Below are 27,993 nucleotides of genomic sequence, written 5' to 3'. Positions count from 1 at the left end.
TTCAAGAAGTCTCAAAAACACGATTTAGCCAGCACAATAGCTTTATTTCGCAATTTGAATTATTATACACAATTCAGTGAAAGCCCACAGGAGGAACAGCATGGAGACTTACCACTTCTTGGCATTTCCTTAAAGTAGAGCCAAAGTACAAGGTCTCCAATTAACCCCCAAGGTAAGATAACAACACTTTGCTGTTAACAAAAGTCATGTTAACACTTAAAATATCTAATTAGTTATTTAAAAGGCCACATCTTCAAATGCAATTAGAAATCATTTAATAAAGTTTTTGTTTCTTTTGGTATGATAAATTGCCACATATCCTACAGCTAACAGGTAATGGAACATCATGTTTTCCCAAGACATCTAAAGAAAAAAAGCAAACAACACTGCCTCTACAGTATTCCATACACCTTAAAAATGAATGCCAGAAATCAGCTGCTCCCAGGTGTTCCAGTGGAATTTTATTTCCTTCAGACACGCTGTTGCTCCTCTTAAAGAAAAAAAAAAAAAAAAAAAAAAAGAAAAAAGCCCAAACCAAACTTTTCATGCCTAGTATCTTGAGGCACAGGTTCCCCCATACTTACAGGAATTTTTTCACAGGATGTATCATGTTACAACACTGTTGTTATTTGAAGTCTATGGCACATTGATTTTTGGGGGGTGAAAAAATTCTCCTCTGTGTTTAGCTGCTACAATATGGCACAAAGTTAAAAGTTAACACCATGACTAAATATTCTGATGCTTTTTTGCTGGCTATTTTGGGGTGCACATAAATAAAAGGCACACTTTTCCTCTCTCCTCTCAAACCATTTATGTACTGTACAAGCCTAACTTCCCAGCACTGTTCCATGCCTGCTGGCCCAGTGCAAAAAAAGATTTAACTCAGCATCCAATGCTAGTAGCAGCTCTATATGCTTAACCAATGGCTTTAGTTTAGCATGCTACTTCCACTGTGGTGACCATTTATGAGCTGCCAACAGTGTTCCTGAAAAAAATTAAAGCCTAAAAAAAAAAAAGTTAAATTATTTATATTCACTTACATGTATATTTTCCAAATGTGTTCACAATGTTCAGAAAGTGCACATTTTGAAGTCTTGTTTCAGTATTACAAATGTCCATGACCTATATATTATAGCAGCGCCATGTATAACTGTATCGTTACAGAACTGTCAATGTTTCCATTACTGACCCTGTTTTGCAAGAATATAACGAATATACAAGAATTTGCTCTTAGCTAGAACTTAGTGTCCATAATGTCTTCAATATGGCATTTTTAAATATTTGGATTTAATTCTGTACAGCAGTCAGAATCTGAAAAACAGAAGGTTAGTGGTTTCACTTTTTGGCGCTCATTTTTACATAACAAGGATTTTCAAGAATGAAAGCAAGCTTACAGCACATGAAGAGCCCTCAGTAATAAAAGCTCCACAAACCATTACCACACTGTTAAAAACTTAACAAAAACCAATAAGATTTAGCTAATGATTTGTGGATCCTTACAAAATTACTTGTCGTGATTTAACAACAGTTTACGTCAATGAAATTATCATATATAAAAAAAACAGCCTGGGTCTTAACATCAATGGTCTGACAAACATATTTAAACAAGAATATTCAGAGTTAAGACTAGTGCTAAATTTAGCTCCTAAATTTAGCTAAACTTAGATTTGAGAGTTTAGATACTCTCAATTTGATGTGCCTTTAATAAAAAAGAAAAAAAGTCCAACTTTCAGAAGAGTCTGAAAAACAGCAGTTTCAAGTAAGTTTGGAGCAATTAGGTTTTGTGGCTAGAGTTACCATAAATATGTACTACATGCTGACTTGACAAAATTGTGTTAAAAGAAGTGTGAGTTGAACCACCACCTCTGAAGGTTCTTCCTTTGGTTATCTTTAAAAAAAGTTCAGACTGTTACAATAACAGTGCAAGTTCATTATAAAGCCACATGCCTCTCTGTAGATGTTCACTTATCAATTGGTTTTTATTATGCCCACTGCCAGCAATGGACATTCTACTTGGAAAATCCACCTCCTGCTGTAAAAGGTTTGGCTGAACCAAATGAAGAAAATAATTCTGATAGACTCAAATGGGAACACACTATTTCATTTAGTTCTTGTTAAGAATATTTAAAAGCCTTCTCCACCTACAGTCTTTTTGAAACACAAGGCACAAATAGGGAGTGGACATTCCAGCAAAAAGTGATTGTCTGTAATTAACAGTCCACAGCAGTCTTCTAGTCCAGCACAATGAAACATTTTTGCTGTCCAATTCTATGCCACGTCTTCTAGATAATCTGCAACATCACTTAACTGAGAAATGGTAAGGTCTTGCGTGATGCCTTCAAGCTAGAAAATAAATGAAATTACAAACTCAGAAATCATAGAAACAGTAAGTATTATTTCTTGTAGTCCTTCATACAGCATCCCATTCTTTTGGCCTCAAGCTCTTTCAGCGAGATTTCATATTCCTTTAGGATATGCTCAGACAGATCTTGAGATACTGGGATAAGACATTCCTATGCTGGATACTAAATCAGTCTCAAATATGTTTTACATGCCTAGAAACAGACAGTGAATTGTGCTACCAAACAATTGTTGTGGGGTTTTTGTTTTGTTTTTTAATCAGTATAGTATCTAACTTGGCAGGAATACTAGGTGTAAAAATACAGAACATAACAAATAATACAACCTTAACCTGTATCCTAGGAACCTATGACAATGGCACATTCCTTCACAGAAGGTTTAAAAAAAAAAAGTCAAGACAAGATCAGAAGAATGTCAAGAAGAACAATTTTAAAAGAATCATACTTTATCACTGGCATTTGACTCTTCTGTTTCCACAGAAATTTCATCTATTTCTTCACCAATACTGATATCACTTTTTTCTGAGCGATGACTAGTACTAAAGAGAAAGAAAACCATAAACACAGAAATAAGACTTTCTTTTTCAACATCCAGGTAGTACATTCAGTTTATACCTGACATTTAATTTGGATTTCACTTCCTAGCAAGTTAAATATGAAGTTACTTAAAAACCCATAACAAGTAAAGGCCTTCTACCTAAATGAAGCCTTGATAAATACTGATAAATACTTAGGCCTCAATCCTGCAGTTTACAACACCAATACCTTCACATCATAAGGATGAGGCTGTTAAATATTTTATTACTGACTACTCATGATGCTTCATTTTTCAGTTGAATATTTCAGCATACACCATATTCACTGTCTAACAGCATTAATTAAAGTGTTAAAACATTGTTAAGTGCAATGTTCAGGGAAAAAAAACTGAACACCTTCCACAAAAAAGCAACAACTTATCATCTTAAAGTTAGCACCAGGTTTTTAAGGAACTCATTACCTCCTACACAAAAGGGATCTGTTTTTTTTTTTTTTAAATTTGTAACTATACGTATTAAAATAGCAAACTGAAGTTTAAAGGAGTTCAGAGATACTGACAGACTCCAGCAGTAGTGACTAGCTAAAATATTATGAAATAGTTCAAATATGCTAGTGGATATGCTTATAATGCATGAAATACTATGCTACTGCAGTATCATTCTTCTCTTACCTGTTGAAGTCATCAGCATACTCATCGTCATCTCCATTTCCTAAATAATTTTTAAAAGGTATTAATCAAACAAGTTTTCTCTTTAGGAAATGCAAAAAAAGAATCTATTCCTGCACCGAAATACATGGTTTGATGGCCAGCAAAAGTGGGAGTAGATTAAATTACTTGTGCAGATTAGGAAGAGAAGATGAGTTTATGTTTGTCGTTAATTAATCTCAATCTCATTTACACAAACTGTTTTGAAATTGAACATACATTTTCAGGATGTTGACTACATTGATGAAGACAAGATTTAAATACTAGGCAGCTCTATTTTGAAAGAGAGCCAATACTTCTTATATCACATCATCTTCATATAGCTCCTAAAGCTTACAAGGCAACCCTCAAAGGTGTGGAGGGCAAGTAAATATGCCACTGAAAAACAGTAAGACTTGTCTGGCTATCTTTTTCCACAAATATAAATCCCCTCTTTTCTGAGAAACCTAGACAACAAAATTTATCACTTGGTACTAGCAAACGTATACACAGAATGAATCAAATTTTTGCTGCATGTGTAAAATATTAATCCACATACAAGACACTGGTTTTCACTTTTCTGTATTCCTTTAGATCAGATCTCACTCTTAACTCCAGTAAGTTTCACAATGGTGTTAAATATACATATGGACCTAAAATCTTCAGCTTTTACTTCTGTCACTCTGTTTCAGTTTCTCAGATTCCTCTAAGCAGCCAGGCCAGAACTTACAGTTAAAAATATCAGATGTTCCTCACGTTTAGCAGTTACTTGCCTAATTCTAGTGATCCCAGTTTTGCATTCACCAACCGCAGGTCTTTCAAAACAGAGTTTCTATTCAAATCTGTAACAAAACAAAAGCATTTATATCAGAAATTTGACTTGTGACTCTTTAATAAGATCCCACTTAAACATACCCATCAACCTTTTATAACAATTGTTCTTTTATAATAACTTTATATAATTTTATAGTATAGTATGGTAATGTTATATCCAATTTTCAGGTCTGAACTCTGCTAACATTTAAAAACATGAGTAGCAAACAGGGACAATCTTCCAGTATTCAAGATCAGATTTTACAACATGAAAGCAAATATCCCTAAAGAACTTGTGCAAATAACGTAAGATAACAATTACAAAGGTATAAGTTAATTTCACTCAAAAACTGAGCAGTAGAATTTTATACTCCTGAAGACTGCTTTAAAGGAGTGTAGATAAATATTTCATGCTCCAAAACATAAGATGTCCTAATGGTAGCATAATATATCAAAATAAGTATGTGATCAATCAGTGAAAAAAGCATTACTATAAAGCACATTACAACCAGAAGGGGGCCACATACTTAATCACATTTGCATCTGAATGTGTAGACCATTCATTACATTATGGGAAATATCTTCTACATTCATCAAAACACAAAAACATGTGAAAACTTACTATCAGACTCCTTTAGTGAAGGTGCACCAGCCAGGGAGCTTAATCCACTTTTTAGAGGTGGTGCATCAGAAAGGGATGCTAGACTTCCTGCTTTATTAGCTTCAGTTTTCCTAAAACAAACCAAATAAATAAGTACTCTACAGAGCTGTAAAACATGCATAGTGACTTTCTTTTCTATTATTTACTAAACTCATAAAACTAAAACAGCAATATTTACAGCAAAAAGAGCAAGGGGAAAGGACTATTCATTCTGCAATCTTAAGAACAGTAGGCAGTTTACTGGCACAAGTGTCAAGCAAGACATTCAATAAGAAAGTCACTTTCTCACCTATGCAAAGATTTCTGCCTGCCTTCTTTCACAGACAGAGCTCCTGCACCTTCATCAGCATCACTATTTTTATCAAGGGGCCTTTCATTATCCCCACATGTAAATGCAGCCAAAAGAAGAAAGATTCAGATACAAATAAATATTTAAATTAGTTTGGTTTACAACTAAAAGAGGTTATGTCTGACAAAACTATTAATCCCAAGAGCAGGCAGTTCACAGAATGAAAACCTCTCAGTTATAGCAAGATAGATCTCATCATCACGTGTTAAAGTTCACTTGGCTACTACCTATTCCATTCATATATTTAAAGTATTGAGTTCAAATACTACTTGCAAGTAAAGGACGAAGAAACACTATTAAAAAGAGATCAAGATTTTCACATTTAGTATACCAGAACAGTTTGTTACTGTGATTGCATTCTTATTTGTAATGGACAACATCTGAATCATTCAATATACCTGTATCACTAAAATATCATGTATACCATCACATATTAAAACACTTCAAAATTTTGAACAACGGGTGGGAGACCTAGGGGCAATGAGAGCTTGGATTATCTCTTAACTCTGTCCTTAGTAACTGCTTGCTCCCTTCCTCTCTAATGCACCCTTCTTACAGGAATGGGCAAAGCTCCCATAAGGAATTTACCTTTTTGCAAACAAAGCGATGCTGGCACCTCTCCTACTTACTCATCCCTTGGGAATCAGGCACACCAGCACAACATACCACAAAGGGATTTCACCTGAAGAGTATGTTCTTTTTTCTCCTCTAAAGGAGCTGCCAGGAGAGTAGAAGCAAAAGACTCAGCAGAGACAGCTCAGTTACAATTAGCTGCTAGCTAATTTACTATTAACTTATTCAGAAAAGCTTACTGTGGAACATTACTACAATATCTACATCACAATAGCATTATGAGGTACAAATTACTACTTGGTGGATGGTGACTCTACTATAGACACACATAATTTGGAAATAATTTTTTTCTGTAGGGAGTTTCTCCACTAGGAAGAAAAAAATCCTTATTTTACTGAATAATTAAGAGTCTTTTTCTTGGATGGTCTTTTTAAAGAAATCCAGTTTACCCAATTTCAAAGTGAGTCTCCCTTCTTGTCATATGAAAATGGTCAAACAATAAGAAATTAGTAAATATTATTGTTATCCAGAAGTTCTTCCAGCCTTGTCTAGTTTTCCTAACTTATCACTTAAACCGATTTTATGGCAACACAACCACCTGCTACAATGGTTAGACTTTGGTTAAATGCTAGTTAAATAAGTTCTTGAGTAAGGAGAAGTAAATGCACTCAGATGCAGTTTTAATCTTGATATTTCCAATAAGAAAAAGAAAAAAGAAATACTATAGTAGAGTTATTTATAACACACAATATTTTCCAGAGAAAAATCACTGCTCTGAGGAAAAATATTCTGCTCCAACTAAATACATCCAATGAAAGCTGTATTATAAATATTATTTCTCAAAGAGTCAGTTAATTTACTAGAAAGATACCTAGTTTACCTGGCATGATTGCTTTGTGCTGTACCAGAATGATCCCATTCCAAGAGTAAGCATCTACTGTAGCAATAATACAAAAAAGTTTATGCTGTTCTGCCCACTATCAATGTAGTTGGGGGGAAAAAGCCAACATGAGGGGAGCTACTATCAAACTGACTTGCAAATGCTTCTGCAACCTCTTCTGGTAACCTCTACTAAGCTGGAGCAATTCTCTGATTACTCAAGCACAGCAAAAGAACACCATGAAACAATCCTGCGGCATTTCTCAATAGAGCTATCTAAACTAAGCTTCAAGATAACTCGACATGATAACACAAAGGTAGGTTTTTCAGTTTTATAACAAAGCTGTTGTATAGTTGTCCTGGTTTCAGCTGGGATAGAGTTAATTGTCTTCCTAGTAGCTGGTAGGGTGCTATGTTTTGAGTTCAGTATGAGAAGAATGTTGATAACACTGATGTTTTCAGTTGTTGCTAAGTTATGTTTAGTCTAAAGTCAAGGATTTTTCAGCTTCTCATGCCCAGCCAGCGAGAAAGCTGGAGGGGCACAAGAAGTTGGCACAGGACACAGCCAGGGCAGCTGACCCAAACTGGCCAACGGGGTATTCCATACCATGGGATGTCACATCTAGTATATAAACTGGGGGGAGTGGGGGCGGGGGATCGCCGCTCAGGGACTAACTGGGTGTCGATCGGCGGGTGGTGAGCAATTGCACTATGCATCATTTGTACATTCCAATCCTTTTATTATTGCTGTTGTCATTTTATTAGTGTTATCATTATTAGTTTCTTCTTTTCTGTCCTATTAAACTGTTCTTATCTCAACCCACGAGTTTTACTTCTTTTCCTGGTTTTCTCCCCCATCCCACTGGGGCAGGGGGAGTGAGTGAGCGGCTGCGTGGTGCTTAGTTGCTGGCTGGGGTTAAACCACGACATAGTTCAGTCACTAGTTCTTGTTTCAAATGGTATTTTTCAGTCATCAGACTCCACGGATGTACAATAAAAAAAGCCCTTCAGAAGCATCTGCAAAATTGGCATACACAGAAATAACAACACTTCACTGAAAACATAGAACTGCACAGAAAAGGTGCTGCACTGTGAAGAGGAAACCCTCAACTGTGAGAAAAGTTTCCTTATTCTCACATTTTATGGAGTCAGTTTACACATTCACCGGATTTTCTGTACTCCTTACAAAGCCATACAGATATCTAAAGCGCTATCCCTGTCATTGTCCACTTCCTTTAGTACTGATCTCCACTACAGCTCTGCTGCAAGAAGAAATAGTGATGTCTGTGCCTCATATATATATATATATATTCCTCATATATATATATTCCACCAAAGAAAGCTTGGGGACATTATGTAGTCTGATGCACCTTAAAGTGATACAGGTTTTTCCACTCATGGTACATCCAAGACATCCCAGATGACACTGTGCATTTCAAAGAATAGAATCATAGAAATGCACATTTCAGAAACAAAATGTTACAGACCAGATCTAAACACTTGCATTTACAAGTGCGAATAATCAAACATTAGCTAGCTCTCAAAGGTCTGCAGACATACTGAAGACAAAAAAACCCCTATATTAAGTAGAACATACATGTTACTTACCAGCCATAAGTTCTTTCTGGTTTGGGTATAGGATCATCAAAAAAAGAATCTCCCTCTGCATCATCTTCATCCACACCTGGATCACTTTTTTCTTTGGTATTTAAGTCTTTGTTTTCTAGTTGAGGATCTAGTTTTGTTTCATTAGGCAGAAAATGAATGCTTCTTTTGCTTGCTTCCCCTGATGAGACACTTGTATCACTTTGAGTGGTTTCAGTAGCCTTGAAAGATAAAGAAAAAAGCCCTCACTGAAAGGAATAAGTATTTCTGTCTCATAATATTTTAAGTGCTAATATAAATATACAACATATAATATACACCTACCATCAATTTTTAAAAAGTTACCTCAAATTTATTAGTACTTCTCAGGAATTTATTAGTATCATGAGGAATCACACAAGAGAAAAAAACTTGTTTTATCACTTTAGAAAGGAAATGTTCTTTATTGTTGCCACCATTAAAAAAATTTATTCCAGACTCTGCATTGCTTTACTATCTAAATCACCTCTACTATTAAAGCAACTAATTTTAAAAGATGTTGGTCATCAAATAAAGGGATCTACAGATAGACTGATTCTTACCCCCTAGCTTTGAATACGGGGGGGGGGTGGTTTTTTTACAGCCCGAGTTACATGATGCTTTATTAGTGTTATTTTGCAACTTATCTATAAACAAATGTTGTTAGTTACAGCCCTTGTCTTCAAAAGAAATCAGTTTAAACCCATGCAAATTACTCTAAGTTCCACATTAAATGGTAATCTCTGCAATATAGTATTAGGTTTTAAAGCAGCAAGCATAAGACTGCAGTTAATGACATTTTCTCCCTCCAAATACTAAAACCAAAAGTGACACGAACAAGATACTTTAAAAGTACATAACTTTCAGTCTTTGTATCACGCTTATGGCTCAGTCCTACAGATACTCAAGCATGTAAAGTCTATTCTATATGGTAACTTTAAGATCAAGTAATACGGCTCAAGTCATATCTTTGCAAAACTTCTTGGCCCAAAGAACAATAGTCAAATTTACCTAGATAATCAAGCTGTTGTGAAAAAATGGACTTTTATTTTTAAACAATAGCATCTTGCTACCTAGCAAGCAGTACTGCAATTTTTATCTTCCCCTACAATTATTAAAATTGAGCCAGTGAAAAGATATATTAACTTCCTTCCTGCACACTAGTAATAGCAACAGTTCTGAAACAAAACCAACAGTATTGTTTAATCCAGATAACCAATATGTAGGTTGCACTGTCCCTAGTATTTCTTTATCAGTCATCAACTTTCATTCAGAAGGCTGAAGTAAAATTTTCAAACCGTAGGCCACGAAACTTTAAAAAGGCCTACCAAGGTCATTTTATCTCAGTCACAGAACCACATTCAATTGCTGACAGCTCGATTCTTCTAGGACAAAAAAAAAAGTTACTTATACCTGTAAGTGGTAGTAACAACAATATCTTAACTTCCTATTGTTTTGGGTTTGTGTGGCAGGGTTTTGGTAGCAGGGGAGGGGCCGCAGGGGTGGCTCCTGTGAGAAGCTGCTAGAAGCTTCCCCAGCTCCAAGTCAGACCTACTGCTGGCCAAGGCCGAGCCCATCAGTGATGATGGTAGCACCTCTGGGAGAACAGATTTAAGAAGGGAAACCTGCAGTGGAGAGGGGAGTGGGTTGTGAGAGAAACCCCTCTGCAGACAGCAAGTCAGTGAAGGAGGAGGGGAGAAGGTGCGCCGGAGGAGGGGATGCCCCCGCAGCCCGTGGTGAGACAGCAGGCTGTCGTCCCCCCCCAGCCCATGGAGGGGAGTGGGGGAGCAGATGCCCACCTGCAGCCCAGGGAGGAGCCCACGCCGGAGCAGGGGGATGCCCCCCAAGATGGCTGTGACTCCATGGGAAAGCCCATGCTGGAGCAGTCTGTGCCTGAAGGACTGCAGCCTGTGGAAGGGACCCACGCTGGAGCAGCTCGTGAAGAACTGCAGCCCATGGGAAGGACCCACATTGGAGAAGTTGGTGGAGGACTGTCTCCTGTGGGAGGGACCCCACACTGGAGCAGGGGACGAGTGAGGAGTCCTCCCCCTGAGGAGGAAGGAGCGGCAGAGACAAGGTGTGAGGAACCGACCCCAACTCCCATTCCCTGTCCCTCTGTACTACTGTGGGGGGAGGAGGTGGAGAAAATCGGGAGTGGAGTGGAACCAGGAAGGAGGAAGGGGTGGGGGAAGAGGATCTGAGATTTGGTTTTACTTCTCATTGTCCTTGTTTTGATTTGATTGTTAACAAGTTAAATTGATTTTGGTTTTTTCCGCCCAAGTTGAGTCTGTTTTTTCCCCGTGACCATAAGTCCTTGTCCTCCCTGTCCTTGTCTCAACCCACGAGTGTTTCATATTTTCTCCTCCCCATTCCACCAGGGCCAGAGCGGGGTTGAGTGAGCACGGAGCTATATGGTGCTTTGTTGCCAGCTGGGCTTAAACCACAACACGTATCCTAGAGGAACAGAATTGTTGTTGAAAATTAAGACTTATTGATACCCTGACTGGAGTAAAAGGGAAGTTACAGCTACTTTTCTGTTCTGGGCCCTGAGGGAGTGAGTTGCTGCTATCTCGTCTGAGAAACTACAAGCACAACAGTTGACCTTTGCTTGAATTCATGTATCTCAAAAGTTTTGCTAAAGTGACATAACTACTTTCAAATTGCAGTCATAGGTTAACCATGGCTAAGGGTTCAAAGAGCAACATGCCTACCTTGGGTTTCAGACTAATGGTGTTAATAAGATAAGTCAGTGTGGTTTCACGCTTGCACCTAAACAAATTTAATTCTTTGCTGCTGCCAAGAGCTGTGGTCTTGGTGTCTCCTATCACACTCCCTTCTACATTACATGTATTGGTTGCCAAGTCACAGTCAAAGCCAGTTCAGCTCACAGGTTTGCTGAAAAACCACCAGAGAATCTCAAAGTTTCAATCAGGAAGTCTAGACTGTTCAGGTAACTTCCATCTTGCTCCAGCTGGGACTGGCTAAAAATTCCTCCTTCTGCATTATTTTTACTCCAAGTATTTTGCACAGACAGAATATTGTCCCATCCTGCCTTTGCCAAGGAGAGAGAGAACCAGGAAAAAATATATCTAAGAACTACAGTCCTATTAAGAGATCCACTGCTTATTCTTCGAGGAGTATGTAGTCCAACCAACAGCTGTTGCTGTTTCTATGAAGAAACACCTATACAGAAACCATTTTTCTCCAGTTTGAGATAAATGTTTTCATGGAGGATTCATCAATATATTATGAAAAGCATTTCCAGAACATGTTCATCTATGTTCCACTGCAATAGAATTATGATTTGCTTCCCATAGAAGATGGGTATAAAGAATATGAAAAGCGTGATCATAAATTCCAACTTGCTGGAACTTTTGGGGGATTAAGTGTATACACATTAAAAAAATGCCACTATCAGCTGGACCAGTCCCAATCACTATCATTACGCTGAAGTCAGTCAATAGGAGAAGCTTTCGCATCGATGGACTAGTACATCTAAACAGTTGATAGCAGCCTGAAAAATACTGACAACCTCAACACAGAGAAGAATACAACACACTGCAATACAGTATCACTTCTGGAAAACAGCACTAATCTTTAGAAATCATTCAGACATGTTTTGCATTTATTTTCTACCCAGTTTGGACAGCACTATTTGAGCTGGGTACAGGAGTTACTGTTTTGTACAGGCCCAAACAATTGTGATTAAAGAACTAAGACTGTCATTTATTCCTGTTATAAACTTAAACAACAGGAATGACTGTCACTACTCCATGATACCTCCTCTAAAGCAGAGTTTCCAGGCATAACTTAAAACTCATTCTTATTGATCTAGTTTCCTAATGAAACAAGCCTTAAGATATTATACTCCTCTGTGCTTGTGTCTCTGTCTTCCCCTAAGTAATGTACTGGACTGACTGGCTAAGTTCAACCACTGCAAAAAGGGTAGAAGTTTCAACTCCACCCCCCCCAAAAAAGCACAAACCAAAAAACACCCCCAAAACCCAACAAAACGAAAAAACAAAAAAAACCCCCAACAAAACCCTGCATAACTGCATTGCCAAAAGCTGTCAAGAACAGACATAAAGGAGTTAAGATTCATACTAGACAGAGGATGCACCAACCTTGAGACATGTGCACGCACACCCAGAAAAACACCCATATGAAGACTGGTTCAATTTACAAGCTACTGGAACTACTTTTTTCCTCCTCTAGATAAGTATGCTTTTCCTCAGGAAAAGCCATGCAACAAACACTTAGCTCTTCTCTTTCTGACTTACTTATTTCAAATACAGTAATTTAAATCTGAAGATGAAAGGTGGCATATGCAAGGTAGAATGGAATACTTATGACTTCTAACTCATCTTCAGTAGTTCTTTTTAGCTAATCTAGAACCACCCTAAGACAGAAGTTAGGGCTCAGGTAGGAAGCAACAGTAACAGTGATATTTAATCAGCATTCAGATCTTTTTAGTGGATTTGTTTTGTTTTAAAAGCTGGTGCCAAGCAAGAACTATATTCTCCTAAAGCAGGTCTGAAATTATTAGAATTTCCATTCAAAGGTCAGTTACAGAAATATTAGCTTTTAAAATACTAGCAACAAGAACAGCAATTAATAAAGTAACTTAACCTTGAAATGAAGCTTGCTATTCAAATTGTATAGTTTTCTGGTTTTGCATGGCAAAAAACTAAAGAACTGGAATAAAATGAAGCAGATCCAAACTGAGCTGTCATTTATTTTCTTTTATCTTTATCACTCCCTCTCTCAAGTGAATAAACTAACAACAAAATCCATGCAATGTTATCTTTCCTCAGTTTTCATTAGTGAGTTGGAAAGCTTCTAAACTATTTCCAGTAATCTTGAAAAAAAGCTATTAAAATTTTTTATGTGATCAGATTACATCAATAATTTGAACAAACTTTCACACTTTAATCAGGGATGATTTGCTTTGGATTTTGGAGGTTGTTTTGGGTTGGTTCTTTTTTTTTTTTTTTTCCCCATTGGGTGTAGTGGGTAGCTGGTTTCTTGTGGAAAAGAGGCTTAAGTGATCATGCCCCTTTTCGTGCCCTACACTTTCCCATAATTCTCAACCTGTTGATCAGTTCCAGTCAAATGTAAAGGAATATTAGAGGCCTGGAAAATGTTAGTTAATACAGATTTTGTGCTAACAGGAAGCAAGAGAGAAAAGCAAGCCAGAGGCCACAACACAAAGACAGTTGTATCCTAACACCTTATCAATCCCAAGCAGCAATCAGCCAGCTGCCTCAAACAGACAAGTTAGCTCCAACCTATGCGCTGTCACCTACCCAGTCAGAAAGGTACAGGACTTTGCAGATCATTTAAGTGAATGCCATCATATCCACAGTTTCATAGGAGTTCTCTCTTTTAATTCTCTCATGTATGTTGTGTAGCTTTTTCATTATATATAAACAATCTTACCTTATTTGGTATAGCAGGTGTACTTGATCTTCCATCAGATGATTTTGATGTAGGGCACAGGCTATCACTTAGAACTGGAGCCACCTAAGAAGTTTCACATAAACATTTACTAAAAATATATTGAATTTTGTCATAAAACCATCCAACAAGAAGAAAGGCTACCATCCTCACCCACACAGTATGCAAATTGTGATGTGATGCTGTTAGGAAATCTACGACAACTACTCCTGAATTTAAGCTTTCTTTCTGAATGCATCTTGGGTGCAGAGAATTTTCTTTCAAGCCACAATCACGACAGAGAGTAACGCTATTGGTTGGATTTGGTTCATTTAATTAACAACTTAATTACAGATTCTGTTAAAATATTACTGTCATTGCCTTCAGGTAGTTCAATACTTTCATATATTTAGTATTAAATACATATGTTTTCAGAACAGCTTTAAAGCTTTTAACAAAACCAATTCTAGGCTTTTCAGGTCATATTAAAATTAGAAGTATGCCAAAGAAAATAGGTACAGCTAAAAGTCTTATCAAACCACACTAGAAATTAGAAAATAAGCAACACTGTTTTGTGTCATTTATCTGGGTTCACTCTGTGTTACCATCTCGTAGCAGAGTATTAGTAAAGAGTACGAGGGTGACATTAAAAGTAATCAAATAGTCATAATCTTTATCTTTCAGCGTTGTTTTCTGATAAGTTATGTTGAAGGCATAAAATAATATAATAAAGACTTGAAACAGTATAATACTATAACAATAGTCAAGTGTTCTTAATTTCAACTTATTTTTCATCATTGAAATGAAAATGAATAAAGAATTGTGAAGAAAGGTTACATATTAAGACTACTTACTTCTCCACTGCCTGAAATCTTTTTCTGCTGACATTTTCTAACAACCTCCAACAACAGGGGACCACCCACGGTACCTTCTGTTTCTATAATTCCCAAATCTCGAGCTAAGTTTTCTCGACCATCAAGGCCATTTAGCTAGGGGCGGGGGACAACGGGGAGACATTTAAAAAAAAAAAAAAAAAAAAAATCACAACACAGAAATAACCGTCAGAAAACACAATATATATTTTGTAATACAACTCCTAAATCTTTTTGGTCTTATTTAACTCAGCAATATTTTGACTAAACAGTGATTATTTAAGACTTCCTGTTGTATGTGGACTAAAGTAATGATAGCCTATTGCATCATTTACTTCTGATCTGCACCTGAACTTATCACAGACCATCCAAAGTTGTTTTAAATATGCAAGTATTCATCATTAGCATGCTTCAGGATTTAAGGATTTATATAGTCAAGTTACTTTAGCACATCACATTTAAAAGTGGATCCTAGGACACCTAGCCAGTGGTTCCAGAAAATTCATAGATGATGGAGAGTCCCCATTCCCGTGCATATAGATGTACACCAGCATAGGTCAATGTTTACTTTCAGTCTCTGTTTCACTTTAAAAAACATGGGTTTAGACAGAAACAGGGATGAAAGTAATTCAATATCAGCCAAAAAAAAAAAAAAGGAAAAAATTAAAGAAAAATAAACTTTTTAAAAATGAACTTCACATTATAGCAGAAGCTGAATGCTGCAGCAAACCCAGGTTGCTTGGCATAACCTCAGAATTGCAATACTGCAAAGGGCACCAGTTCATCTTGAACTCTTACAATTATTTAGTGACACTTCCCATCAAAACACTGGTCAAGCAAATACTGAAGCAAGCCACTACTAGTCAAGCACACTGAAACATGGAGGATAAAGACAATACAACAGACTGCTCAGAGACAGGGGCTGGCAGAGGAAGACAAAGTAAAATCTTTCAGCACTATACACAGCAGCCTCGGCCAACTTGCTTAACTTTGCCACATTTCATATATGCACGGCAATAGGTGAGAAAGATGCTTTTACTGGAAAAAGTAAGGGGGCATTTCAAAGAGAATGAGATGCCTTCACAATGCAAATAAAGCACAGCTCCCAAGAGTGAGTGACAACATGACAGCAAGCATGACTCTTTCTATTTGGTAGCATGAACATGAATCTTTGTACAGATGTGTCCTAGTGCAATAAATGCACCTAAGGATATTTGGCAAAGGATAACGGTGCATGGGATTTTCTTTGATTAAGTGCCTAAAATGAAACAAACTTGTGAGAAACAGAATTCAATTAATTGATTTAATGAAGTTGGATTTTTTAATGAATTAACTACTTAAACTGACATTAAGAATAAAAATGAGTGTGTGAGAGGTAAAGAGAAATTCTTCAGTTAAATGGAATTGTTTCAAACCCAAATCTATTGTTAAAACCTTTGTATCATAAAAAGATACAAGGGGACAAACATGAAAAACCTCTAACTCAATATCAAAAGCCTAAAAAGAACCAGTTAGGCTACATGATCATTGTAGGTCCCTTCCAACTGATTCTATTCAATCACTTTTTGTCATGTGCATCTGCACAAAGTCCTTTGTTTCACTGAAATTTCTCTCAAGAGTAGATTATTGACATTATTTTAATTTTCATGTAACAGTACTAACTTAATATGACGACACTAAAATTATTGGCAAAAAATGTTGCAGAAGTATTGTTGTATATACTGTTACATGATTTCACAAAAATTATTAATTTGTTAATTTTAAATTAACATATTATCAAGCATTGATTTTTGATAAAGGGAACACTCACTCATATTATCACACTTTCCTGGAATATGTGTCTTTAAGACAGTAAGCACCTTTTACAGACTAAACATAAAAAATTATTCTAAATAAACACAACCAAATGGCTTAAATCTACTATAGCTTCTGTATTCATTGCCATGCACTCGAAACAATCAGCATAGCATACATATAAAACCAGTATATCTTACTGTGCTTGATTCAGGCTGAAAAACAGCCAATGTAAAATCAAGATTAAAAAAACGTAGAAATTCTGCAACAAGACCTGCTACCAAGCGACCTAAAAAGGAAATGAGAAGAGTAAAAATACACCAGACGAAAACAACTCTTACTTCAAAGATTTAACATTAACATGGCTTCGGTAAGAACATCTACATTGATTCAACCCTCCTACAAACATCATTTAGACACTCAGCAAACTACCACCACATAGCTAATTTGTATACCAATTTCCTCATTTCTAACTCAGTCATCATATCAAAATTATTTAAGGCACCAATACTGCAGCAGCATAAATACAGAGTGCATAAAAAAATAATGTCACACCTGAATTTTGTAAACTGTTCAGCTATATTAAAGACATCATTTTGGCATTTCTCCCATGTGTGCATTCATGACTATCTCTACAGTGAGTTTTCAATCGTTACTCTTTCTATTGGTCTAGAATGGCTCTCAGTTAGCATAATCATAGGTCATAATGAAATACTAATTTAAATGCATTAGTCACTTCCGTTAAAAATACAGCTTCAGCAATATTAACTGCAAAAATTATAGATTGAGCTCTATTCTGTATGAATAGTAATTATGACATCTGACAGGAACAAAAGCATCCTTTATGTCATGAAGACTTTACTGTTAATAAAAGATTCAAAGATTTAATCCTTTGTTTCCTATGTTTATTATTTTGAGAAGTACATTAAACAAAGAACTTACCATCTTTTGTACCTAAAAAACTTTTCAAGCTTTCATTTACCAGAGGTGCTTTGTTCTGTCAAAAAGCAAAGACCAAACAGTAATTAACATCATCTTCATACTAGCAAGAAATTGAAAACCACAGCAAGTTGGTGTTTCGGTCTACACTGTTCCCCAGTGATGCCTGGCACATGTAATTCACTCCTTCAAAAATCTACCTTTGTATTAATTCTACTACCTACAAGTAAAAGCTGCAGAGCCATACATTTACTTAGGCAAATTAAAATTGTCTCAGCATTTCTATTATAAAAGCTACAGAGCTAGAGTAATTTCACCAAAATTCTTATTAGCACACTGATTTTTATTTATTTAATGACTAAAAAGGTAAGTTAAGCAATTAACTTCCCAAACTGCTCCTCTAATATAGTGCCAATTTTGTTTAAAGAAATTCAGTCCCACTTTTTAAAAAAATGAGAATTTACAAGTCATCTAGACAAAGTGTAGACCATGCTAATTAGCGGTTCACAAATCAATACTAACCTATTAATTAAAAGACCTTCAAAGGTATTATGAAAATGGTTTTTCTCCCTTGTTAGATTTGCCCTCTTCAACTTTTGATTTTTAAACAGAGATAAATCAATTTGCTGTGTTTGGGTTTGTCAAATCAAATTCTAAATGCCATTCCTAACATATCAAAAGATCCTGGGTAGGAACCTAACTTGATACATTTAAGCCTTTTGAAAAAAGGGTGAGCCGAGATCAACTGCAACAGATCTCTCTTTGGCCCTATTACTCTCCAGACAGTCTGCAAGGTTGTCCTCTGGGTACTCTGTAATACGCTGAAGCTCCCCATAAGAGATGGCACTGTTCCACTATATCATTCTTCCACTACATCTTCTTTAGTAATCTTACGTTAGATTTCTGGAATATGGAATCTCATATCATAGAACAACTACTTCCCCTCCTCATTAATGTCACAATAATGTCCATTTTTCCAGAAAGAGCACAACCATCTAACCAGTATAGGAACAAGACAGTCTTCCATTCCTCTCTTTTAAACAGAGAGCCTTGACATACAGCAGCCTCTCTCTAGTTCTAGAAAATGGAAAGACACAGGAAATAAGGCAATGCCAGCATTACAAGGGGTCATAAAACTAGCATCTGCTTCCCACAGCAGTATTGTTACTTAATCATGCTAGTATCACATACCCTTAATACTATTATATTGTCAAGGTATCAGTACATAGTCCATCTCTTAATTCAGAATTCTTCCTTAATATAAGCAAATTATCCTGAAGTAAGCCTACAACATCCCTATGAGAAATACCAAAAGCATTAGCATACTTGCCAAGTTACTGCATTAAATTGCTTTCACAATACACTAGTCAAAAAAACCCACTATAATATTTTAAATTTCAAAACATGTTATTCTGATTTGATAAAATCTTCATCAGTCAGCTCGGGTGGGTTTTTTTGGGTTTTGGGGGTTATTGGATGGAAAAGGTATTTAGTTATTCTGGTCAATTGGACAGAAGCCATATAAAACCAGCAGAGAGTTACTTAAAGCTATAGTTTCAAAAGGCTACGTAACAATTCCTATTTCTAAACATCAGGAAACACCCCGATAGTCCTGTTTTGTGTTCTCTAAGCACCATGCTCTTATACAGTAATACATAATTTTCTCTTGTTACATTTCACAAATAGAAAGTATTAAAGCTATTATATTTAATTCTACATGAAGAACTATCAGGATGCTGATTTTCTTTTTTTGTAAGGTTCTCTTACCTCTACTTTCTCTTGCTCTTCCAATGCCAAAAAAACAGCTGCTCTCAACTCTGCCTGCCAAATAAAAAAAAAAAACAAACCAAACATCATTTCTACAAGCACTGTTTTCCCCATGCAAATAGAATGCAAAGAGCCAGCAAGTAGCTTCACAGCTATTTGTTTCTCCTCAAGCAACTTGGCATCGATTGTAATCTACATTGGTGCAATTAAGATGCTTAAGATTATAGGCAATGTGACTTGAGGCTGAGAAAGAGTCTTCAGTCAGAGAACAACAAGGCGGGGGGGCAGATTTGATACAAGACTTCCTAAATTATTTCTTCATATACAAAAAGATTCCAAATTACCTATATTATCTCCTATTAGTTTCTTCTGAGAGTTAAAAATCTAGCTCTTTCAGGCAGCTTTGAAACACCTACCCTTCATTTACTATTCGTTCAGGAAACATGAACGAATAGCTTGTGGTAATACATCTTAAAAAGTTAATGTTAAGATATACAAATTCCTGTGATTTCTTGTCAGATCACACTCAAAGAATCAGAATTTCTCAAGGAAAGAGAGCATGATTCCAGTCATTCAAATACTCCTGTAGTGAGGTTTTACTTAACTGATTTTGAATATCTTATTATCAAGGATCAGACTTCTTCTAAGGACTATTTTGAATATTTAAGCTTAAGCCTTGCCTACTTTTTAAAAAATTTTTTTAAACACTAAAATTTCTCTACTTCTTTCATTGAACATATCAAATGGACAACATACATTACATTTGATGAAGTAGTTTGCCACTTTAATTAACTCTTAATCTGACGTTTTTAGGTAGCCAGTAGATAACACTGCAGTAAACCTATAAAAGACAGTGCTACTCTGTACGCCAGTTTTCTCAAGAGCAAAGAAGAAATCAAGCTTTTAAAGAAAGGTTGATTTCCATAACTAAGAATAATATGAAGAGTGTCTGGATTTTCTCATGTATATTATGAAAGGCAACTAAACATGGGTTACCCTGTAACTGTTCCTTCCCACCAAAAAAAAAAAAAAAATCCTTTCACAGTAAACATAAAATAAATACTTCCTTTTTAAGCATAACCCTCTTGGACACCTTTTTAAAGGACAAAAATCAATACAAAAAAGTTAAAAAGATTTCTCATCAAAAGTAGCGCAAAATGCTTACCACAATTGTATGCAATGGTCATAGTGACACTGCAGTTACATTTTTTCCAGTGCTGGGGTACAGCATTCAATCAGCAAATCCTCTTATAAGCCATTAATTTAAATATTATTCTTACAAAGAAAATTTACATTTAACTTTCCCACCAATGGCTAACAACTTATTTAGTCTTATGTCACTATGAAAAACTTCAAATGGTTGCAAGGCTGACTTCTGTTTCCACTGATGCCACAGAAACAAAATATACTTACATAAAAGGACAAGAATAACAAAGCATTCGTGAAACAGACTGGCTATTACAACTGTTCAAAATAAAAGACACCAGCCATTACGTGTGGGTACGGGTAAACCCCCCTTAAGGGTCTGGATCACGAGACTGTAGAACAAAGTTGTCTGAAAGTAGTTGCCATTACATCAGCTGATCCAGAGTCTGACCTGTTTGAGATTTTGAAACAATATCACAACTGTCACTCCTTTTCACATAACTCCGATCGTTTGCCTGCTCCACTCCTCTAGGTCCAACCCAGTGGGTTTTAAATACTGACTGAAGTACTTTTCTTCTTCTTCTCATTTATTTGATGACACAGTGTCAACCTCTCCCAGATGTTGCCATTCCCCATTAATAGCAAGTTCACCTTTATTTCCATTATTGCCCAATTAATACCCTTAAGGTCAGGACCTCATCACCAGAAGATAATGCCACTGGTATTTACTACAACTCCCTTTGGCTTACCTGCATCACCTAGAATACCACCCTATAGCCTTTCCACAGATAAGCAGCCTTCCAACTGGTCCTTCAATCCTGCAAGCATCACAGTAAGTTTGAAGTTCAGCACTCCTGTACTATCTCCACAAAGAAGGTTTACGTCATTCCAACACACTCACCTTCATCCTTTGAGGTGGGTACTGCTCAGATCATAGCAAGCTATTCTCAAAATATCATCTCAATAAATTTAGACATGGAACCATACACTTGAATCTGTGTGAGGTTAAAGCAGTAATTCTCAAGTTCATGAGGAAGAAGGTAAAAAGCAACAATGACACAGCTGAGGCCAAAGGAAAAATCACCCCAATATAAGGAGATGAATCATACTACACAGTAGGATGAACAATGTCGTATAGGCTTTTCAGGACCTGAGACAAGTCACAGAATTTGAACACCAGAGACTGAGACCACCATTATCAGGTATGGTCACAGCAATTTGCTTCCACCAGCAGAGATGGAGGCTTATATAACTGCATAGACTAATCTATTTACACAGTGTTGTTCTCTCTCCTGCCCGCCCCCCCCCCCATTTTTTTAAATAAGTGTGAAGGGTTTGCATTTGGCTTTGCCCTAGTACCCTTTGACACCAGCCGAATCTGTGTTCCATACATTGTTACAATCTGCTCTTGCCATCCCCCTATTCCACACTGCCTCATTCTGCTAGCAGTTTTCAACATAATCTAAATACATTTTGAAGAACTTTATTCACAGTCTAGTAGTAAAGCAGTCCAAAGCTTGATATTCAAATTCCCCACCCATATCCTTCCTAAGTCTTCAATAAAAGAGGGTTATGCCAATAGAGCCAGATGTTGACTAGTAAGGTGACAGTGTATATCCATCACTCTTGCATCCACCAAACCCACAGGCTTCCTTCTCATCCTGTGGAAGGTGCCCATTCCCTTCTATCCCTAAGTAGTTTTATCAGGCAAGAGCTCATACTAATGAGACAGTTAATCAGAATCTTGTAGTCCATGAAAGCATCTTTTCTGCACTGAGCTATAGTATCCCTCTTCAGAACCTAGAAAAGTTTATCCTGTTCTAAATGCAGAGCCTTTTGGGTGCATCTGAAGTACTGTATAGGAAAACAGCTCCCTCAATCTGCAGTTCCCTGGGAAAGGGGAAAACAGTTCTTAGTATCTCAAGAGCTCCCCAAACACATTTTTTAGGTGGCATCTCAAAAATGCCAATCCGATTTGGGAATATGCTCTTAATAGTACAAGCACCTACCTTAACAAGGTTATTAGTCTGATTTAGCAAACTTGTAAAAGCCATCCACAGCAGCTTACATAGCCCAATGCTTGATGAAAAGTAAAAAGATAAGATGGAGACTGTCCAGGACTGAAGGATGACCTGTAGCCTGTAACAGCCTCCCGCTTGAAGACTCCAACACATAGATATGTAGCATGCCCCTGGAGTTTTCTTTTATTGTGGTATTTGCCTTTTATTGGGCTGGCATGCATTTGTTCAGCACTTAAACAAGAGAGCTATTGGAAAGCACTTGCGGACTTCGAACTCATTTCTATGCCTTAGAGCATGTAGGCATGTCAGCAGCCAAAATGACTTCTTATAATAGGGACTAAACACAAACTGTGGATATGTCTTATTTCCTGCACTCTGTTCTTCTTTGCATAGCTACACAATTCACTTGCAAACATCCTGATATCCCAACACCTTCCAAAGAGATCTCAGCAAAATTATTTTTTTCCTATCAACCTTTATTCAACACTTTCTACTCCTGAGGCAATATTTTAGATGAACAAGCAGTGGCTTCATGACACTGATCTCGATATGCTATGGAATACTAGATCAAAAAGTGGTCACTTCAATTTCATAAAATGCTTTGTATGTATAGTACAGTTGAGTATGACATTGTCTGCTTGTTGACAAAGCCTTGCTGTCTCTCTCATACATCTCTCAACATCATTTCTACAAACCCTTAAAGTCCTGCAGCTTTTGCAGAGGAAGTCCTGGGATTCCCCCCCCCATTAAAGACTCATTAACAGAAAGCATAATATAAATTTCAACTTGCCACATGCACATGCTACCACCCTTCTCAACCTGCTTAAGCAGCTGAACATAAACACTTTTTGAAGCCACATACAGACAACTTTGTGCATTCCCGAAGAAACAAGGGGTAGGCAAGTTCAGCAAGCATCAATAAGGGAGACATTCACTTGACACCTGCAATGGGCCAGCTGAAGGTGCAAAACTCTCCTGCAAGCTTGCATTCACAAATCGTTACTAACACATGCATCAGTGGATGGTGTGGTTAAACATATGTTTAGGGCAGTGAAATGATTAAAGTAATACATAAGATTTTGCAGGGTAAAAGCATGCATTGCCACTGAGATAAACTGTTTACAGATCTTCCAGGCAAAACACAGGCATGTATAACTGCTGTGTGCTCCAGTGCTATGAAACAACCCCATGCATGCACAAGCATAAACAGTCTCTTGCATATGTAAAATTTAGTGGCACACGGGCACCTTCCTGCACAGCTTTCAGCATCTCCACTTCCTAACTCCAAAACAACGGTCATGTACCTCAGTAGATACAGAGCAAGAATGGCAGAACATTAAGCAGTCTAACCACTGGTGATCACCCCAGGCTAAAACTCTGTGTGCATCAGGCTAAAAGCCTGTACCAGTCTATACGCATCACAAATCCAAAGCTGGTGCCACATGGTAAACCGCAACTTTACTACCAATGTCACTCCATACCCTCCCCACCACTCTCCATCCGTGAAGTGAGTTTCTCACCCTTGAGCAGACCAGGAAAGTAGTTTGCCTGACCATTTTTTGTCCGCTTCAGTGGAAAACTCTTCAACTTAGCAGCCTTAATTGGCTAAGAAAGTTAAACTTGCTGGCAGTGTAATTGAAAAGATGAAGAATGCTGGAAAAAATAGGAACAATCCATACCACAAAGGAAGAAGTAAACAGCTAAAAGCCATAAACTCTAAACACCTGCAGCTACATGTCATGTGCTTGCTCTGCATGTCACAACCAGTTCTCATTATCGTATTCCTAAAGCTAGGATACATCCATAATGTTAAGAGGACCATACTGACATTTAAATGTTGAAATTCAGTTAGTTAATCTGAAAATATAACCATTTATAATGATTTACTTAACTTATAAGAAGAAATAGATGTTACATAAAAAAATTAATGATTCCCCTTGAATCCAAGAAATGAGTTGACTTTCTGATATGAACTACTTTAAAAAAAACAAAACCCACAACATCCAGAAAACAGTAGATCACACTGTAGTGTGCAGCATACTCGTCATGACAGTTAATAATTCAATGACATTTAAAAGCATTGTTCATTATAATATATGGAATGAAGATGAAAAAGCAAATACGACAATTTTAACTGACCTATGCATATGCAGTTAACAGCCCATTTTAAAAACAGTATTTTTATTCTAACACCACATTACTTGCAAGTACCTCAGCTGTCTTCATTTTGAACCAAATTAGGAAGAAATTAGCAAGAACAGTATCAGCTGGCCAAAAGCATTACTAGTCAAAGGATATTAGTGATGCTAACCTCCCTCATAATTGTAGCAATAGCAAGTTCCAGAGAAGATGCAAAATTCAGGTGGCATAAACTTAATTTTCTGGAATGAAAAAGATTAAAAGATACAAACCAAAACAAAATAAGATGTCAAAGAAGCACAGTAAGAAGCATAATGGCTCTTCTTGCTCTGATGAGGACAGCTTCCCTAAGAGAGAAAGATCACATTCTCTTCAAGACAGAAGAACATGTCTATTTGTACAGCAAGCACCACACAGTATTAGTGATAATTTTCACTAAAGTACAAATATCTACAGCTATATTCTGTATGTTTACAGAATTCATTAGGAAGCAGTCTTATCCATCAGATTAATTCAAATGATTAACAAAAATTGTATATAGACACACACTGCATCTTAGAGAAGACGGAATTCTCAACTGCAAGTGGCCAATGTATTTACTCATCTTCCAGTTTTCACAATATGACTTCATTAAATACTCCAGTGCTCAAAGTCTAAGGTAAATAGAAAAATTGTGAACAGATTTTTAAAATGTCATACAAGTAACATTTTTTTCAGCTAAATAATCAACACCAATTTGCCCAAGAAATAATCTGAAAATAAGAATAAACTAATAAACTGCAACCCATTATAAAAATCATATTGTATTAGAGAACAAAGGCATCACCATAATTTTCTAAAAATTACTCAGTCATTATATGTTACAAAATGTGTTAGCTGACAGACTGATACATTCTATCCACTGAAATAATTCCACTTGAACTCTAATCCTTCCAGAGCTGTCTTTACCTGTAGTGCTTCATACCAATTCAGCTATACATTGACCATAATTTTTTGTCTTTAATGTATCTACTTCAATAAAACTTAAATACATTATTATAGTTTTCTAGCCTCATCCATCTTGAAAAAATGGTCAGCACTCATTCTGAAGTATAAAATAAACAACTGTTTTTATAACATGTAAATGTCATTCAGTTCTACCACACAATAAAAAAAAATACTGACATACAATAGATAAAGAAACAATATTGATCACAAGTATGGTTAATTAATTTTAATGAAAGGATGATGGCAATTTGTTTTTTATGCATGGTATAATCTAATTTCAGTTAAAAGCTGATGATTTAAGGAGACATTCAACCTTAATTCTTCTGGAAGACAATGGGCTTTTTGTCAGGTACTAGCAGAACAAATTCGGTAAGTCATTAATACTATCAATCAGACAGACACTCATCAAACTCACACACCAATTAAAGTTTACAGCTAAGAAAAAACACCATGAATTCCTCAAATGAGCAGCCTTAACCATAAGCATACCGATTATTAAACAGTAACTCCTAGTATTAAAAAGAGACATAACCTGGTAAGTAGGATGCAGTTTGTTTTGTTTTAAGTCATTTGCTAGTTTGCCTTAAGGATACCTTATGCCGTATTGGATACTACACAGTTTCAGCATTACAGAATAGTGAAGACTACAACAAATATATTTACACAAAACTCAGCAAACCGGCAACTGTAGTACAAAAATTTGCATTCTACACAAAGGTAGGAGTTAAGAAACTACAGCTCGCATGCTCAATATGACCTAATTGGCTTAATTTTTTAAAATTTTTTTTTTATCACCATACTTTTATTGGTTAACACTATGTGAGAGGTTAGCAGGTGGCCCAAAAGGCCTATTTGACATTTAACTAGAAAAAGGTCTCCCTGTTCAAAACACAGTTACATGAGCTAGATTCTTCATCTACTTATGGAATTTAAATAAGGATTAGCCATTTGAAATGCAAGAACACCACATTTTTAATAATACTATTTTGTTGAAAAGTATGACAACTACCCCAAAATCCAGTGGACTTCCAAGTACACACAAAGATGCTCTCACTTCCATTAACCACTTCAGCTGTTGAACTGTTCCTGAAATATCAGCAATGATCATCTACCTCTTGAATGCTTAAAATAGAACACTGCGGATAAACACCACCATCCTTGATCTGAAATCCAAACTTCATTTCTCCTTTAGCTTGGAAGGGAATGCAGCAGTTCTTATGCTTCCAAATCTGTATGGCTCTTTGCTACACACAACAGTTATTGCTTGAAGCTTCTAACTTGAACAAGAACCCACGGAACCAATTTTCATACCCTCTCTGACACATGCTCAGGCTACATCACAGGCTTGGAAGTAGTGTACACTCCACTACAATATTACCTTCCATGTATTTTCTTAACACAGCATTATTTGATCCCTGTAGGCAGGCAGCATCCCCAGAGAGTTTCCAGGTTTAGCAAGCCTTCAAGACACAGCTCAAGCAACCCACTTTCAAGAACATTGTTTAAACAGCGACCCTCAAGAACCCCTGCTTGAAATTTTCAACTGAAGCTCTTCGTATCGAAGCAGAGAGAAACTCTATCCACGTTGTCCCACACCACCCGGCGGCAGAATGTTTCCAGTGGGTTTGGCACCAGCAAGAGCTCTTGCGGCCACACGGTATCTACGAGGGCGAAACCGCCCAGCCAGGCGCCAGGCTCCCTGCGGAGGCCGAGCGCTCCCCTCCCTCTCCCCGGCCTGGGCGATCTTGCAGCTCCTGCGGCCGCCGGGCAGACCTCATGCGGCGGTCGGGCCTCGGGCCCTCGGCTCCGCCTCGAGCACGTACCTGCTCCATCACGCACGGCAGGCGCTGGACTCGGCTCCTCGCCGAGCCCCAGGCCGAGCGGCGGGGGAGCACCACGGGCAAAGCAGGCGCCACCGCCAGGCCGCGACGCCGAGAGAGGGCCCCAGCCGGGAACACCGGCTGGAAGCAGCAGCGAGAGGGGACGAAGCCCGCGAAGCCTCAGCCCCCGCCGCGCTCCGAAGGGCCGTTAGCCGCCGCCGGCGCCAGCCAGCGCTCCCCCCCTCCCCGCCGGGCGGCATGTGCGCGGGCGAGAAGCTCTCCTTCCCCCCACCTTAATCTTATTGAGCACCCCGCTGCTCTCCAGCGTCTGCACCAGCAGGTCCCGCAGCTCCGTGTCCTCCTCCGTCGCTGCGGCCGCCATCTTGTTTCTCCCTGACAACCGCCCAAACTGCGCTAGCGGTAGGACGAGCGCGGCAGATTCGCCTCCGCTGCCGGCGGAGGCACCGGCCCGGCGGCGGGCCCGAGGAATCGAGGCGCGGCAGATCGGCGGCCGCCCTCAGTACCGCTCCGAAAGGGGACGCGGAGAGACCGCGGCCACCCGGCGCCCCTGCCGTCCGCGGCACCTGGAAAC

At 37.7% G+C, this 27,993-nt stretch overlaps 1 protein-coding gene across 5 annotated transcripts; it reads right to left on the bottom strand.

Annotated features, from left to right (window-relative positions):
- Nucleotides 1–23: 23 nt before the first annotated feature.
- On the bottom strand, nucleotides 24–27,966 carry CEP43 (centrosomal protein 43). Of its 5 annotated transcripts, none has more exons than XM_052784890.1 (14): nucleotides 27,694–27,966; nucleotides 24,867–24,941; nucleotides 19,289–19,342; nucleotides 17,525–17,579; nucleotides 16,783–16,871; nucleotides 14,771–14,905; nucleotides 13,920–14,003; nucleotides 8,466–8,683; nucleotides 5,346–5,426; nucleotides 5,018–5,127; nucleotides 4,356–4,424; nucleotides 3,568–3,607; nucleotides 2,806–2,899; nucleotides 24–2,343 (listed from the first exon to the last, which is right to left on the bottom strand). In XM_052784890.1, the coding sequence occupies exons 1-14, from the start codon at nucleotides 27,781–27,783 to the stop codon at nucleotides 2,269–2,271; spliced, it is 1,269 nt and encodes a 422-aa protein (XP_052640850.1). In that variant the 5' UTR covers nucleotides 27,784–27,966; the 3' UTR covers nucleotides 24–2,268. The 5 variants fall into 5 exon arrangements, with proteins under 5 accessions (XP_052640850.1, XP_052640854.1, XP_052640851.1 ...); XM_052784894.1 differs by lacking the exon at nucleotides 24,867–24,941 and adding an exon at nucleotides 18,522–18,598 and having other exon boundaries at nucleotides 27,694–27,767; XM_052784891.1 differs by lacking the exon at nucleotides 24,867–24,941 and having other exon boundaries at nucleotides 27,694–27,962.
- Between the last annotated feature and the right edge of the window lie 27 nt (nucleotides 27,967–27,993).

This window comes from Harpia harpyja, chromosome 4 (assembly GCF_026419915.1).
Source record: "Harpia harpyja isolate bHarHar1 chromosome 4, bHarHar1 primary haplotype, whole genome shotgun sequence".
NCBI lineage: Eukaryota > Metazoa > Chordata > Aves > Accipitriformes > Accipitridae > Harpia > Harpia harpyja.
The sequence above is the reverse complement of the archived record's forward strand: the minus strand, read 5'-3'. Positions and strand labels throughout refer to the sequence as shown.